General features: G+C 37.8%; 2 protein-coding genes and 1 long non-coding RNA gene across 5 annotated transcripts in view; 1 reads left to right on the top strand and 2 right to left on the bottom strand.

The window, feature by feature from the left end:
- SLC6A4 (solute carrier family 6 member 4) overlaps positions 1 to 1,996 on the top strand; it is a 37,224-nt gene extending 35,228 nt beyond the window's left edge. The window contains exon 14 of the mRNA XM_004267096.3: positions 492 to 1,996. Within this exon, the coding sequence (XP_004267144.1) occupies positions 492 to 566 (75 nt within the window). The 3' untranslated portion in view covers positions 567 to 1,996. The remainder of the gene's footprint in view (positions 1 to 491) is intronic.
- LOC117200406 (uncharacterized) overlaps positions 1 to 12,448 on the bottom strand; it is a 29,621-nt gene extending 17,173 nt beyond the window's left edge. Inside the window, exons 1-2 of the long non-coding RNA XR_004481954.2 lie at positions 8,559 to 12,448; positions 2,302 to 2,366 (exon numbers count right to left, since the gene is read on the bottom strand). This is a non-coding gene — a long non-coding RNA (uncharacterized LOC117200406). The remainder of the gene's footprint in view (positions 1 to 2,301; positions 2,367 to 8,558) is intronic.
- Positions 12,449 to 14,517: 2,069 nt separating this feature from the next.
- Positions 14,518 to 16,147, bottom strand: part of NSRP1 (nuclear speckle splicing regulatory protein 1) — a 66,525-nt gene continuing 64,895 nt past the window's right edge. For all 3 annotated transcript variants that reach the window (XM_004267098.4, XM_033423312.2, XM_033423313.2), the window contains exon 7: positions 14,518 to 16,041. In XM_004267098.4, the coding sequence (XP_004267146.1) occupies positions 14,979 to 16,041 (1,063 nt within the window). In that variant the 3' untranslated portion in view covers positions 14,518 to 14,978. The remainder of the gene's footprint in view (positions 16,042 to 16,147) is intronic.

Here is a 16,147-nt window from a genome sequence, read left to right as displayed (position 1 = left end):
ATTAAATCAGTAACATCCTGGCTGTTACAGTGGCTGATGGCACTGTGCACTGTGCCTGTAGCATGTATGCAGGCACAAGGAGCATGGCTGAGGTGGGGGAGCCAGAATCCAGAGCTCACTTTGCTTCCCAAGCCCTGTGGGCCATATGAAGCCTCCTCTGACAAGAGAAAAGGATGCCCTTTCCCAGGCCATCAAAGGCATGTTACAGGCCAGCAGAGGTTCTATTGAAGGTCCATCATTTCTCCCATTAGTGTTATGATGACTTTCTTAATTAGTTTACAGATGCTTATATAGTTCCTGAATATGCCATTTTTACCCATATTTGAGAACAAATAAATTGCAGATTCCTTTCTTAAGGAAAGTCAGTAAGACTATTCAATTTACTATTAAATGCCATTTAAATGCTACTTAACCTTTGTATTAATATTGAAAAACATTTTAAACTGTTAAATTATAAGAATATTTATAACATCATGTTTTCTTCCTAACAGCGTCTTATTAAAGGTATCACTCCAGAAACACCGACAGAAATTCCCTGTGGGGATATCCACTTGAACGCTGTGTAAAACATCAACGAAAGGAAAATGGCTTCCCAACAAGCTCTTCCTCCAGTTCTGACAAGTCACACCTCGCCTTCCCCCTCTAAGTCAATGAGCTGCCAGCTAAGCCTGCCGATGGAAGGGCCTTCTTCATAGAGACACAGTCCCAAAAGACTATGGTGCCCAGACTCTTATGGCCTCCAGCCACTTATTTCTGTGAAATCTCCCAGACATGTTATCATGTTAGACTCTGTGATGCAGCTGAAGTGGACTGCTTTGGATGTGGGAGGGTGTGTATGGAGGTGATGAAAACCACAATATCGTCAGTTAGGATTAGGTTTAGGATCAAGTCTGTGAAAGTCTCCTGTATCATTCCTTGTTACGATCATCAGTATTTAACATCGTTTGCTTCCAAAGGTTTCACTGTTCATGAATGCATAAACCATTTAGAAGAAAACAGGGATACTGTCTTGCTAGCCATATATTTCCTGAGTAGCATAGAATTCTACTATAGCTGGAATCTACTAGAACCCTGTAACCTGTGTACTGCTCTGGAGTCAGGAGAGGAAGATGTAAGAAGCTAAGCTGAAAAATAATGTGTACATGTGAGCATGTGTGTTTGTGTATACTGTTGTTCCAGTGTATCCCTATCTCCATTCTAATACTTTGGGCCCATTACAAACTTTATGAATTTCCTCTAGTTTTTCTTACATTAACAAATTCCACCTACTGAAATTTGTATGTATGTTATTATTTGAAGGGTATAATTACTACAACACAATCTGCCACCCGCTCCTTTTCCAATGAACTTTAGCCCATACATCTTCCTTTATGGGCCATGCTTTAGTATTTCTTGCACTTCACTGCCATCTTCTTGTCTCTCTCTGCTAAACATTCAGGATAATGTTCCACAGGCAAATCTGGCCTATTTCATTAGTCACTGTGGCTTGGCTATGAACTACTTTGAAGATGAATATTGATAAATGCATCTTCAGTGTTCAGTTGACTATCTGGTTTAAGCTCTACTTCAAATGACTCAGTTTAACCATTAAGGTTACTTGGCTTTGTGAAGAATGGATAAATCAAATTTTCACAGAGTGTAGAGCTCTGGTACCCTGACCTAAACCAAGGTCATCCTCAACCCAAAAGTAATTGGAGAATCTGGGTTAGCCTTAAATGAACCTCCCCCCAACCCCTTGACCCTTCCTGGTTGGCTACCAGGATACTGAGCCCTCCAGATAATTTTTAAGACTGAGTCTAAGTAAGCCTGATTGGAAAAGGGTCAGTTAAGTGAATAACCTTACACGCCACATAAAACCCTTAATACAGATCAAGTACATTTGACCTTCAGTGGCTTGGGACTCTCAGATGCATAAGTAGAGAAGCAAATTTTACCTTGTAGTGTGAGATTTCCTTACCAAAATCTTAAAGGGAGTAAAGCCTAGTCAATGATAAAAGGACTCAATGATCTGGCCCCATATCACATCAGTCCTCTATATAAATCTAACTTAATCCTAACCTTATAGAAAGATCTATATAGCAGAAGCCTAGTTTAATCCAATTATAGAGCTTCCTCCCTTGGCTTCCTTTCCCCAACAATATTCTCTGGCCATCTTCCTGTATTCCCCCTACATTCTTCTATTGCTGATTCTTTGCTTTTCCTAGCAGAATATTTTCCTCATAGATGTTAGCTGCTGAGAAGTTTCCCAAAATATTAGGGGAAAAGAGAGGGGGATTTAAAAACGACTCTTAACTGACCTACCTTCATTATCTTCACTCTTTCATTCCTTCCTGCTACCTCATGTCTTCTCTTTGCTTTCTAGCATGCTGAAAAGAGAGAGGTTATATAAGTGGCAGCATATTCAGTAGTAAACAGCTTTGCAAATTTAAGAACTTGCTTTATAAATATATTCAGATATGTATTCTCCCCATCCCACACACACTTATGCATTTTCCAAAGATATCATTTTTTAAAAAGCACTTTTTCAAACAAAGTTTTGTCAAGCCAGGTGTTATACAGATGTTTTGAAAAGTTTTCAAATGTCACTAGACAGGAAAAAATCCAACATCTCTCCTCAGCATAGTTTGCATTTACTTGACCCCTATTTATCAATACTATACCATGGATGTTTTTTTTAAGGAAAACTTGAGTTGGTAAATGGACTTTAAAATAATCTTTTAAAGACCTTTTACATCTAATGTAGCATTTACATAAAAGTAAAAACTAAAAATGGAATGAATTGTAAAGTTATTTAAGTACTGAAGTTAATTTTTTTTCTGTGATTTTATTAGTGAGAAATACCTGAGAAATAGGCAAGACACAAGCAAAGGCATGGAGGCAGTTCAGTTGATTGAGGTTGTTCCTATATGTTGACATGTAATGGAGTCCAAAGAATTCATCTTTATTCCAAAAAACTTGCAACCCATTTAAAACTTATTCCATTTGTTGTGTGGAATGCATATGACTTGTAACCTAAATTCATTGCCCTGGCTGCCCCATGTAGAGATGGATGCAAAGACCCCAACAAACCCAAAGTCAATGTATTAGCTCCAAAATCAAACAATGACAATCAAACCAAATAATGAATCTCATATTAAGGCAAAAAGTTATTCTTGAGATGAGTCACTCTCTCATCGTCCCTGCTTTTTAGGAAACTTGTTAATTTGGTGCCACCAACCTCAATATTTAAGTGTAAGTATGAATTTCCATTTAATTCACCCACCCCACCCTGACCCCTTAAAAGGGAGATTATTCTCCTAGAATTAGAACCATATTCTTTTGATAATTAGGAAAGGCTGACCTGATACATTGTATCTGTTGTATAACTGATCTGGAGGTCACTGTCAAGCAAAGCTTAAAACCATGGAATGCAGTGGCTTAACTGTGCTGTTCTTACACATTTTAGACAATGCTTAGCTACCCAGTGGTACAATCCACACCTGGTTCCTTTCATAGCATGTCTCTTTGCTCATAAATCAACATCTGGTGCTTAAGATATCATTAAATAAGGCAGTATTCAGAAGGCATTTTCTACCCTCCCTTTTTTCTTTTATTGTCAGAGATGGATGGGGAAGTGAAATAGCAGATTCCTCAGAGAGACTATACTACAACCTGTCATCCCCATAAAGCAATAAAAGCAAAATAGTCCTATGCTAAGTGGAAGAAGTTGTATACTTTTTTTTTTTTTTTTGCGGTACGTGGGCCTCTCACTGTTGTGGCCTCTCCCGTTGCGGAGCACAGGCTCCGGACGCGCAGGCTCAGTGGCCATGGCTCACGGGCCCAGCCACTCCGCGGCATGTGGGATCTTCCTGGACTGAGGCACGAACCCGTGTCCCCTGCATCGGCAGGCGGACTCTCAACCACTGCGCCACCAGGGAAGCCCAGAAGTTGTATACTTTAAAGTCATCATTATTTAAAAACGCAAGGAGAGTTACACAAAAGGCTCTAAATTAGGAAGGGGAACTTAGAAAATGCTTGCTTGAGAAGTATGTTAGAGACTGAAATTTATAAATCCAAATATGGAAAGAAACCCATTAAGACAGGGAATATTCTTACACTGTGGAAAGCTTTCCTGGTCCACTTGAAACATTCTGAATTCTTTTCTTCAATATCAGAGATAAGTCTGATATTTATTAAAATTTGTCACGTTCAGTTCCATGGAAGGACTATTTTAAAAGCTCTAAATCTTTTTTTCTTACTTTTTATAGTATCACCTTTTCCCCTCATTGCTTAACTGTCTCTAAATTTCAATGATAGGACAATATTTTAAAGTTCAGATAACTACATTTAGAGGCAGAAACAAACCTAGCTAATTTCTCTACTTTTCTTGGGATCTGGAAGTTTCTAAAGGAAGGTGAGCTTAAGTTTTATTTCCTCTCCTAGAATGAAATAATGCCCTTCTCAATTGTTTAGTAGGCATTTACCACAATGGAAAAGATGGAATCTTAAATATGTCTTTCCTTTTGTTACATACAGTTATAATTCATTCAGTACTGTTTCTACATTAGGTGTTTCAACACAAATCATCTTTTCAGGAGAAGTCTTTATTTTTTGGAAATAATTCACAGTATATTTCAATTGGAATTTCAGGTTGTATTTCTCTTACCAACACATCATAAAATTCACACCAAATTGCTCTGCCACCAATGCAAGTTTTTCCCTTAAGTTATCAAAAAGAGATTATTTCATTGGCCAAATCTAATTTGGAACCAGTGTGCATTGGTGGGGCATGTCATCAGAAGAAAGTTTTATGTCTGCTGAACTAAGAAGAACCTTATCATTTAGGATACAGAAAAAATGATTTCAGTCCTTCAGTTCTACAACTGAAGACTACAATTATAGTAGATAATTTATTTCTAACAATTTGTAAACACTGACAGTCCAAACAACAAATATTTAGGAAGGAGCAGCTAGCCCATCTCTATGCTAAAATACCTAAATTTCCATAAATAAATAAGAACATCTGCTGTTTTTTTTTAAAAAAACGATTTGATTCTTACTCAAACTCTAATATGGTAAGTGTACCTTATCTTAAAACTTGATACATGAAAAATGCAAAGTTTAAAGGATAAAATTAGGGACTTTACATAAGAATTTGCAGTTATTTCTCCAGTGGCATTTAAAATATGATTTGATTTACAAAAAACATTTTCAGGATACTTTGTGTGTTGAACATATCAATGAGGTGCTTCAAAGTGTGGATTATATACAGTTAGTTGAATTATATAAATGGTATTTCTTTTTCCTCATCTTTCCTTTCTTCTTCCACATTATTTAGAGCTAAGAAAAATAAATTTCTTCCACTATTCACCTGTCAACAGTGATAATATGAAATTTTCCATGAAACATTATTTTTTACATGAAACGTGTTTATTTTTAAACTTCAGTGACAGAATTAAACCTGTTTTATTTATACAAAATAGGAGTCCCCTCTTTAAGATGCATGAAATGTCCATGTATACATTTATGCAGTTTAGTCATAAATGTTCCAAACTATATTTTAAGGTATCAGTAAATGCCTTTTGTTGTGAACTATTACTGTAATAACTCATAACATCATGATGAATAGATTCTGTCTCATTAAAAAACAAAACAGAACAAAACCAAAAAAACCTTTCCAAACTCTTAAGGTTAAAAGAAAAATCTTAACTGTATATTGTCAAAACATTTACACATCCCCCAAAACATCACTGCATGTGGGACTTCCCTGGTGGCACAGTGGTTAAGACTCCATGCTCCCAATGCAGAGGGCCCAGGTTCAATCCCTGGTCTGGGAACTAGATCCCACATGCATGCCACAACTAAGAGTTCGCATGTCACAACTAAGGCACCGGTGAGCCACAACTAAGGAGCCCGCCTGCCACAACAAAGGAGCCCGCCTGCCACAACAAAGGAGCCTGCCTGCCACAACTAAGACCAAACGGAACCAAATAAATAGATATAAAATCACTGGATGTGATTTGCAAATACTTAGCATCAAAAGTACCTAGAGTTAGAGATATTAAATTTCAGTAAAGCTAAATAAATTACTACAATTTTTGCAATTTGTGCAGAGCTTCAGTTTATAATGTGCTTTCACATAGATCATCTCATTTGATCATCAGAACTCTGGGTGACATGGGTGACAGTGTTACTTCCCCCATTCTGCAGATAAGGAACCTGAGGCTCAGAGAGGTCAGTTGATTTGCCCAGGTTCACACAGCTGGAAAGTTCTAGAACAGGCCTTATACCTAGGTTTTCTGATTGCAGGCCAAACATTACTTGCATGTCTTTCTTTAAAATCATCACCCATATAAAACTCTTAAAGAGAGCATAGGCAAAACATTCTATGACATAAATCATGCCAATGTTTTCTTAGGTCAGTCTCCCAAGGCAATAGAAATAAAAACAAAAATAAACAAATGGAACCTAATCAAACTTACAAGCTTTTGCACAGCAAAGGAAACCATAAACAAAACGGAAAGACAACCTACAGAATGGGAGAAAACATTTGCAAATGATGCGATGACAAGGGCTTAATCTCCAAAATATATAAACAGCTCATACAACTAAACAACAAAACAAACAACCCAATTGAAAAATCAGCAGAAGACCTAAACAGACATTTCTCCAGATGGCCCTAGGCACATGAAAAGGTGCTCAACATCACTAATTATTAGAGAAATGCAAATCAAAACTACAATGAAGTACCACTTCACACTGGTCAGAATGGCCATCATTAAAAAGTCTACAAATAACAAATGCTGGAGAGGGTGTAGAGAAAAGGGAACCCTCCTACACTGTTGATGGGAATGTAAGTTGGTGCAGCCACTATGGAAAACAGTATGGAGGTTCCTCAGAAAACTAAAACTAGAACTACCATATGATCCAGCAATCCCACTCCTGGGCATATATATCTGGACAAAACTATAATTAGAAAAGATACATGCACCCCTATGTTCATAGCAGCACTATTTACAAATAGCCAAATGTCCATCGACAGATGAATGGATAAAGAAGTGTGGTACATATATACAATGGAATAGTACTAAGCCATAAAAAATAATGCCATTTGCAGCAACACAGATGCAGCCAGAGATCATCATACTAAGTGAAATAAGTCAGAAAGACAAATACCATATGATATCACTTACATGTGGAATCTAAAATATGGCACAAATGAACATATCTACAAAACAGAAACAGACTCACAGACACAGAGAACAGACTTGTGGTTGCCAAGGGGGAGGGGAGAGGGGGAAGGATGGACTGGGAGTTTGGGGTTAGTAGATGCAAACTATTACATTTAGAATAGACAAACAGCAAGGTCCTACTGTATAGCACAGGGAACGATATCCAATCTCTTGGGATAAACCATAATGGAAAATATTAAAAAAAAAATAATGTAGGGACTTCCCTGGTGGCGCAGTGGTTAAGAATCCGCCTGCCAATACAGGGGACACAGGTTCGAGCCCTGGTCTGGGAAGATCTCACATGCTGCAGAACAAATAAGCCCGTGAGCCACAACTACTGAAGCCCACAAGCCTAGAGCCCGTGCTCCGCAACAGAAGAAGCCACCACAATGAGAAGCCTGCGCACGGCAACGAAGAGTATCCCCCGCCCGCCGCAACTAGAGAAAGCCTGCATGCAGCAGTGAAGACCCAACACAGCCAAAAATAAATAATTAAAAAAAAAAGAATGTATATATTACTGAGTCACTTTGCTGTACAGCAGAAATCAACACAACATTGTAAATCGATTAAAAAAATGTCTTAACTAAAAAAAAACATCATCCATAGAAGCCAAAATACAGATGCTAAATTCAAAAAGGAAAATCATGAAGGATGTGTTTCCAACAAACAAGGACATCTCCTACATAACCAAAATAGGACCATCAAAATCAGGAAAGTAACATTGATACATTACTGTCATCTAATCTCAGACACCATTCAATTATGTCCTTTTACCAAAAGGTTCCAGTCTAGAACCACACGTTCATGTCTCTTTTGTCTCCCTCAGTCTGCAACAGTTTTCCAGACTTTCCTTGTTTCATGAACTTGACACTTGAATATTACAAGCTAGTTACTCTGTAGAGTTTCTCTCAATTTGATTTGATACTTCACTCATGATTAGATTCAAGCTAATATACATTTTTGGCAGAAATATCACAGGAATGATGTTGTGTTCTCAGCACATTCTATCAGGTTGAGTATGATTCAATTTTTGTCCCCATACTAGTGATATTAACTTGAATCACTTCATTAAGGTGGTATCTGCCAGACTTTCCACCAAGTAAAATTCCTTTTGTTTTTGTAATTAATATTTTGTAGGGGGTTTACTCTGAGACTGTGCAAATACACTGTTGTTCCTCATCTAACTTTCATTTTTTACGGATTCTTATTTTATTCAATGGATTATAATCAATTATTATTCATTTTGATGCTCAAATGGTTTCATATTTAGCCAGTGAGAATCCTTTCAAGCTGGCTCCGGTATCCTTTGACATGTCCCCATCATTCCTGGAACACTCACTTCCTTACCTTCTGGAGTAAGATGTTACAGTATCATCTTGTACTTTCTCTGCCACAGCCATTTCTCCAAGAAGTCCTGGTTTCTTTCAGTGAAGAATATATTTAGAAACCGAGATCTAGATGCCAGGTATGCTCATTGGAGTGTCACTGATCCCGTCTTCTCACATGTGTGCACAAAAACACACATTTTCATCTATTATTATTTCTCAATCTTGAAAACTATATGAGTTTATACCAGTAACTCCAGTTCCAAACCAACACTACAAAGTTCATTCTCATTTTCTCTCTTCATGTTTATAACTCCTTCTAGGGCATTGAGAAACCTGGCTCCCATTATAACAAATATATTTACTTTTGATCAATATCCCTGAATGTAAGCAATATTCCATTGCTGCTGTCACTGCCGTCTACACAGCCCCCCTCCCCTTTTTTTTTTTCGGTATGCGGGCCTCTCACTGTTGTGGCCTCTCCCGTTGCGGAGCACAGGCTCCGGACGCACAGGCTCAGGGGCCATGGCTCACGGGCCCAGCCGCTCCACGGCATATGGGATCCTCCCGGACCGGGGCACAAACCCGTGTTCCCTACATCGGCAGGCGGACTCTCAACCACTGCGCCACCAGGGAAGCCCTACATAGCCCTTTTTACCCCATTCAGGTTCTGACACCTTATGCTGGGACTGTCCCTGTACAAATGCCCTTCTCACCGTGCTCAAGCTGACATCCCTTGGTGGGCAGTCACCATCACCATCCACTGCACAGATGCCTCCCCCTCCACCACTTGGGCTCAGATATCCTGAATGGACCTCCTTTCTGCATGGATTACCCCTCACATTCATTTGGGCTGCTCCTTCACGATGCTCTTCACTGTGTTTTAGTGACACCCAGCTCTGGGTCATGATAGCTTTACCTTGCTCAGCCCCACTTAATGGCTTTTGGATTGAATTGTTAGGGAAGGGATGGTGAAAAAGGAAGAGGACCGGTTTACATTCATTAATTGTTACAATTATAGCCTAAGAAACCCATAGTCTTTTCTTAAGGGGCAGAGAGAGGAATGGGATTAGCAGTATAGTGGGATGGGCAAAGCTTGGACAAAGCATCTCCCAAGACAGAAACTTCAGTATTAAAGTGTATCTCTAAACTCTTTTTCCAAAATCTTTCCTGCTTAGTATTCCTTTGATTCTTAAGGCTTTGTCTTCTTAACACAATTAAGAAGACTCTAGCACATCTGGTACATAGCCCCCAATTTGCTGAATACATGAAAATAATGCATACTTCATGTCATTTGTCTGGCCTAGTTTCCCTCCATAGTAAGTATGGCTCATGTCATACATTTTACCAAAAGCAAAAAAACTTTTCTGCACCTGTGTTAAGAGCAACTAGATAGAATTGAGAAGACAAGCTCAAGTCCTTTCTCATCCACTACCAAGCTAAGGAACCTTATTTAAGTCACTCAACTTTACTGGCCCCATCTCCTCATGGGTAATAATATACATATATACACACAATATATATACATATGATATATATACACACTAGTATTTACTGTGTGCTAACGTCAGGCACAGCATTACATACATTGTTTCAAGCAATCCTCACATCAGTCTTATGAAAGAGACCCTTTTATTATCCTCATATTACAAATAAGGAAAAAATAAAGTTCAGAGAACTTAATTTGTCCAAGATTATGCAGCAAGTGGTGGACCCAAGATTTCCAAATCTCAGCTATTAAACCTGATGTCATACCATCTTAAAAACATTTTAAATTCGAGGGGTCATAGATGATTTCTAAGTTCATCCTTGTTTTAAAATTCTAATTTTAAGAAATACTTAACAGATATTAAAGTAAATGAAGTTAAAACAATGAAGTAAAAACTTTTCTAAACGTTCACTCATGCCAGCTATTACAGTAGGTACTGGGCATACAAAGTTGAGACCAGATCTTTGCCTTCAAACAACTAACATACAATCATTATACCATAATGCTGTGATGGTATTACCCACAGAATTAAAAGGAAACACAGGTGTGGCTGAAACAAAGAAAGGTATTATAAGAGGTTTTCTGGAGGCAATCACACTTCAGTTTTAAAAATAAGGAGTTAGGCAGAAACATGACTTTCCAGGCAAAGCGATTAGTATGTGAGAAGGCACGGTTACCTTGAAACAGCATTGTGTAATTGGTATGATTGGAACAGGAGTAAACAAGGGGAGGGAGAAGGAAAATTAAAGACACTGAATCACAGGAACAGCTGTTTACCAATTCATGATAATTTCTTTTAAGTACAGTATTTTAGACCTCATATATTTAAAAGAACACGTATCTAGCAACAAATATAATGAACCCCTTGTTTATACTGGTCCAAATAATTCGTTATCAAAGAACTGCTGCCCTGTGCATAAGCCATTTGACTAATCAACATCTACATATTCTTCCTATAGAAATGACTAAGATTAACCAGCATAGCCAACATTCCTCCATTCATATGTTAAAAATCTTAAATTACAAAAATGTTTACTGTGAGATATCTTATGCATACAGAATAATATATAAAACACATTTACAATTGATAGAGTGAACAGCCAAGTAACTACCACCCAGGTCAAAAAACTATTGCCAGGGGCTTCCCTGGTGGCGCAGTGGTTGGGAGTCCACCTGCCGATGCAGGGGACACGGGTTCGTGCCCCGGTCCGGGAAGATCCCACATGCCGCGGACCGGCTAAGCCTGTGAGCCATGGCCGCTGAGCCTGCGCGCCCGGAGCCTGTTGCTCCGCAACGGGAGAGGCCACAACAGTGAGAGGCCCGTGTACCGCAAAAAAAAAAAATAATTAGGCAGGACTTCCCTGGTGGCACAGTGGTTAAGAATCCACCTGCCAATGCAGGGGACACGGGTTCAAGCCCTGGTCCGGGAAGATCCCACAGGCCGCAGAGCAACTAAGTCCGTGCGCCACAACTACTGAAGCCCGCGCACAGAGCCCATGCTCTGCAACAAGAGAAGCCACTGCAATGAGAAGCCTGCGCACCACGACGAAGAGTAGCCCCCACTCGCCGCAGCTAGAGAAAGCCTACACGCAGCAACAAAGACCCAGCGCAGCCAAAAATAAATAAATAAAATTAAAAAACAATAGGCAAAAGAAACAGATACTTCAAAAATGATATCAAAATGCTAATAAATATGAAAGTCATCAGGGAACCCCAAAATAAAACCATGAGATACCATCACACCCACCAGAACGGCTCAAATTAAAGGACAAAAAGACAAAGGTTAAACAATTACAAGTGTAAGCAAGAATGTGAAGCAACTGTAACTCTCATACATTGGAGTTTATTTTGGAAAACTGACATTACCTATTATCATGAACATATACTTACCCTATGGATCAGCAATTCCATTCCTAGGACCTACCCAATCAAAACATATATATGTACATACTAGAAGACAAATGTAAGAATGTTCCTAGAAGCATTATTCATAATAACCCCCAAATGGAAATAACTCAATGGCCATCAACAGTAGATGGATAAATATTATACAATCAAGAAAACAAGCAAAATTAATCTATGGTGTTAAAGGCAGGGAGTACGCTGGGAAATGGTTTGAGGGGAGCTTCTGTGGGGCAGGTAATGGTCTCTTTTTGAACTGGGTATGTTCACTGTGTAAATCCATTAAATTATGTACTAATGATATATGGACTTTTCTTTGTTATCCTACAATTTTTAAAAGCTTACTAAGAATATTCTGGTGATTTTTGGCACAGACTTATCAGAGGTGGAACCTTTTTGTGTCAAGTAGGGCTTTTTTGGTAGAAATCCAAATCCAATCGGCCCAAGAGAAAAATACTGGTTTAAACATCGAAATATGATCTACTAGAGCCAAAGTTTCAAAAGCAATCATCAGATCTTTGTCCTTCTCACCTCTCATTTCTGTTTTCTTTTGTGTGGGCTTTATTCTGTCAGGCAGTCAGGCACTCATTTTCCCATGTAACTCTGGAATTACTTCATCTTCACAGTCCAGAATTCTACTGGAAAACATCACTTTAAGTTATGACAAGTCTCAGAATTGGCCTATCTTGAGTCACATACCTTCCTGGAGCTCTTACAGCCCCATTTGAAACACTGGACTAAGAGCAGTGAAGGGTACTTTCCCAAGTGAAAATCAAGGCACTATTCTCAGAAATGGGGGAATGAATACCAAAGAGGCAAAAACATCTGTACATCTGGGGAAGGAGAGAGAAGAAATCCTTAATTTGCAGTTTCTCCCTGAGTTATGTCAAACTTGGTTAATAAAAGTATTATGTAACAGAGCTATCACATGATCCAGCAATCCCATTCCTGGGTACATATCCAGAAAAAAACAAAAACTCTACTTGGAAAAGATACATGCACCCCAATGTTCATAACACTATTTACAATAGCCAAGACATGGAAACAACTCAAGTGCCCATCAACAGGCTGGCTTAAGAAGATGTGGTATATATACACAGTGGAATATTACTCAGCCATAAAAAAGAATAAAATATTGCCATTTGCAGCAACATGGGTGGATCAAGAGAAGAACATGCTTAGTGAAGTCAGAGAAAGACAAATACTGTATCACTTATATGTAGACTCTAAAAAATAATTCAAATTAATCTACATACAAAACAGAAAGACTCATAGACCTAGAAAACAAGCTTATGGCTTCCAAAGGGGAGAGGGAGGACAGGAGGGACAAATTAAGAGTATAGGATTAACAGATACAAACTACTGTACATAAAATAAATAAGCAATAAGGCTTTACTATATAGCACAGGGAATTACATTCAGTATCTTCTAATAACCTATAATAGAATCTAAAAAAAAAAACTGAATCACTTGCTATATACCTGAAACACAATAATGTAAATCAATTACACTTAAATAATTTTGTTTTTTAAATATGTAACTTTTCCTATCTAAACCATCCATGCTGCTTTGAGTCTCTGAATTACTGGGAGAGGGAAATCAACAGTTTCTTATCAGATCTCTCCACCTCCAGTCTCTTTCTCCTAGGCTTTATCTTGCATACTACAGTCAAATGAAACCTTCCCAATATATGGCTTTAGTATGACAACCCTAACAAAGGAATCCAATTCTCCACCAAAGTTGAAGATTTTTAGCCTGTCACTCATGGTCTTTCATGATCTCACCCTAATTCTTTCACAGTTACATTATACTACACCCCTCTGTGTACACAAAGTCAGTGCTTTTGAAGTGTTTGTCACTGTCACTGATATATTTTAAATTATTAGGGTGTAACTGATATTTAATATGTCAGTCAAGAGATACAGGCATTAGCTTTCTTGCTACTTTTCCTTTCTGGTTTAAAAAGTATAACAAAATGATTTATGAATGTTAAATTTGATCTTTTATATATATTTTCTTAAAGACAATATTCTTACTAAACTACGTTTATCCTTCTAAAATAAGACAATGTGGTAACTCTTCATGAAGTATGAGAGATAAAAATAGCACTTTCTTAATGGGAAGACTGTTAAGAGAACTGTTTTCTCCGTATGATTCATCCTTTTCACATGAATAAATTATTTACAGTTTATAACTTCAAATGGTTAAGTTTCAAAGACTTAGTACAGAAATTTTAGTTTTATTTTGATATTTAAATAGAAACTCTAATAAGACGTACTATATTTTTTAGAGTATATTAAACAAGACATGTTCATAAACAGGCCACCTGGATCTTAGGTAATTTCTTTAGGCTGGTATCTCCATCTTTTCACCCTCAGCTAAAACTGATTTATACACATAACCAATTTACTAACTTGCTAGGGTTTCAGAATTAAAGTGATTTTTAATTAAAAAAAGAGGAATTACAGCATGACAGGAATGACATTATTTTTAAAATAAAATATAAGCTTCAATTAAACATGCAAATATATCACTATTTTTATTTTCATTTAAGTGAGTATGTTGTGGGCTAAAAAACTTAGACAAGATGTGTGATCTGTATTTTACACTTTAATACAAATTTTAGAACATAAAGTAAAACAATATTCTCTGTTCAAATCCACATATTTTTATCTGAAACATGACATTTATAAAACAAACAGCTCCTGCAACAAATGCAACACAGAAGAGTTATTTAAATTATTTTTTAATGGTTGTAGTGGAGCCAATTTTCCTCATTAAGCACCTACGGGGATTCAGCACTCTCTTTAGGTTGTTTGACTATAACCAAGAATGTGGTATTGATAAGTAAATATTATATACTAATTTAGTTAAACATTCAAGATAAAAGGACTGACTTCTGACTTAAACCTAAACCAAAAATGAATTTTGAAAATATATTTTAAAATACCCTCCCAACCACTGTTAACACACTCCTTTATGTGTTCACTCAACATTTTCCAGGAATTATAATTTTCTGTGTTTCCATAGGTCTTCCTATTGGGGCAGTTATCAATCATCTTCTTTCTCAATATATGTCTTTGCATTAACCCGTGCCATTTGCCGGGCCAAGTATCTGTCTCTCGCTGACATTACAGTTTCTTCGTTGCTCCGCTTTGCAAACTTGTTCACTGTCTCGTGTGGCGTCTCTTGTTCTTTGCCAGTCCCTTGGCATTTCTCTGTGAATCTGTGTTTTGCTCCCAGTGATGTTTCAGAACTAGAGGGTTTCTCTGGGTTTCTTTCTTTGTCCTTTTCCATGTTTCTCATTTTATTGGCTCTTTCCTGGTTAAGAAACCTATCCTTTGCCCTAGAATTTGGGCTTTCCTTTCTTTCTTGATTTCTTTCTGAAGATTGAACACTTACTTCTCGGTTTTCTCTATCTCTGTATTTATCACTGTTTTCATATCTTTCTTTCCTTGCTTTCATATGCTCTTCCTTTTCTTTGCTTTTCTCTTCCTTCTCTCCTCCTTTCTCAATGTGTTGGTCATAATCATTTCGTTGTCTGTCTCTTTCTTGTTCTCTTGAGGGGTATTTCTCCCTGTCTTTCTCCCTTTTCCATTCCCTATCATTTCTTTCTCTCTGGTCTCTTCCCCTCAGTCTATCTTCTTGTTCATGCCTCTTCCAGTGTGAATCTCTGTAACTGGCCTCTCTGTGCCTATGGGAATCCTTCTTTTCTTTTTGGTAATCACGGTCAGTGTAATAGTTGTCCTCCCTGGATTGTCTCTCTTGGTGCTGATCTTCCCTTTTCTCATGTCCTCTTGACTTGGAACTTTTTGTGTGGTATTTGGTACCATGCTCTCTTTCTTCACTAGATGACCGTGAGTGGGTATGACTTCTGTGATGCCTGGAGTCATTTTTTAAGGTCTCTGTGCCCTTTTCCCTTCTGCAGTTCACTTTATTATCTTCTTCCATTTCATCATCCTCACTGCTCTTAGCATCAAAGTCACTGTCTGCATCTGGGTTTTCCTCTACTTTCACAACTGTTTGGCGAATGCAGTTCTCATGAGGTGTTGTTCTGTCTTCTGAACTTACTTCATCGGAATATCCCTTTGATTTCTCTTCTTTTATCCCAGACCTTAAGAAAAATAATGTAACAGAAAATGCTACATTATCAATTATAGTAAATAAATGAAGTGTTCATATAAAGTTCATCAGTACTTAAGTCAATACACCTACATTAT

Source organism: Orcinus orca, chromosome 19 (assembly GCF_937001465.1).
Source record: "Orcinus orca chromosome 19, mOrcOrc1.1, whole genome shotgun sequence".
Classification (NCBI taxonomy): Eukaryota; Metazoa; Chordata; class Mammalia; order Artiodactyla; family Delphinidae; genus Orcinus; species Orcinus orca.
This window is presented reverse-complemented; position numbering and strand designations above follow the sequence as displayed.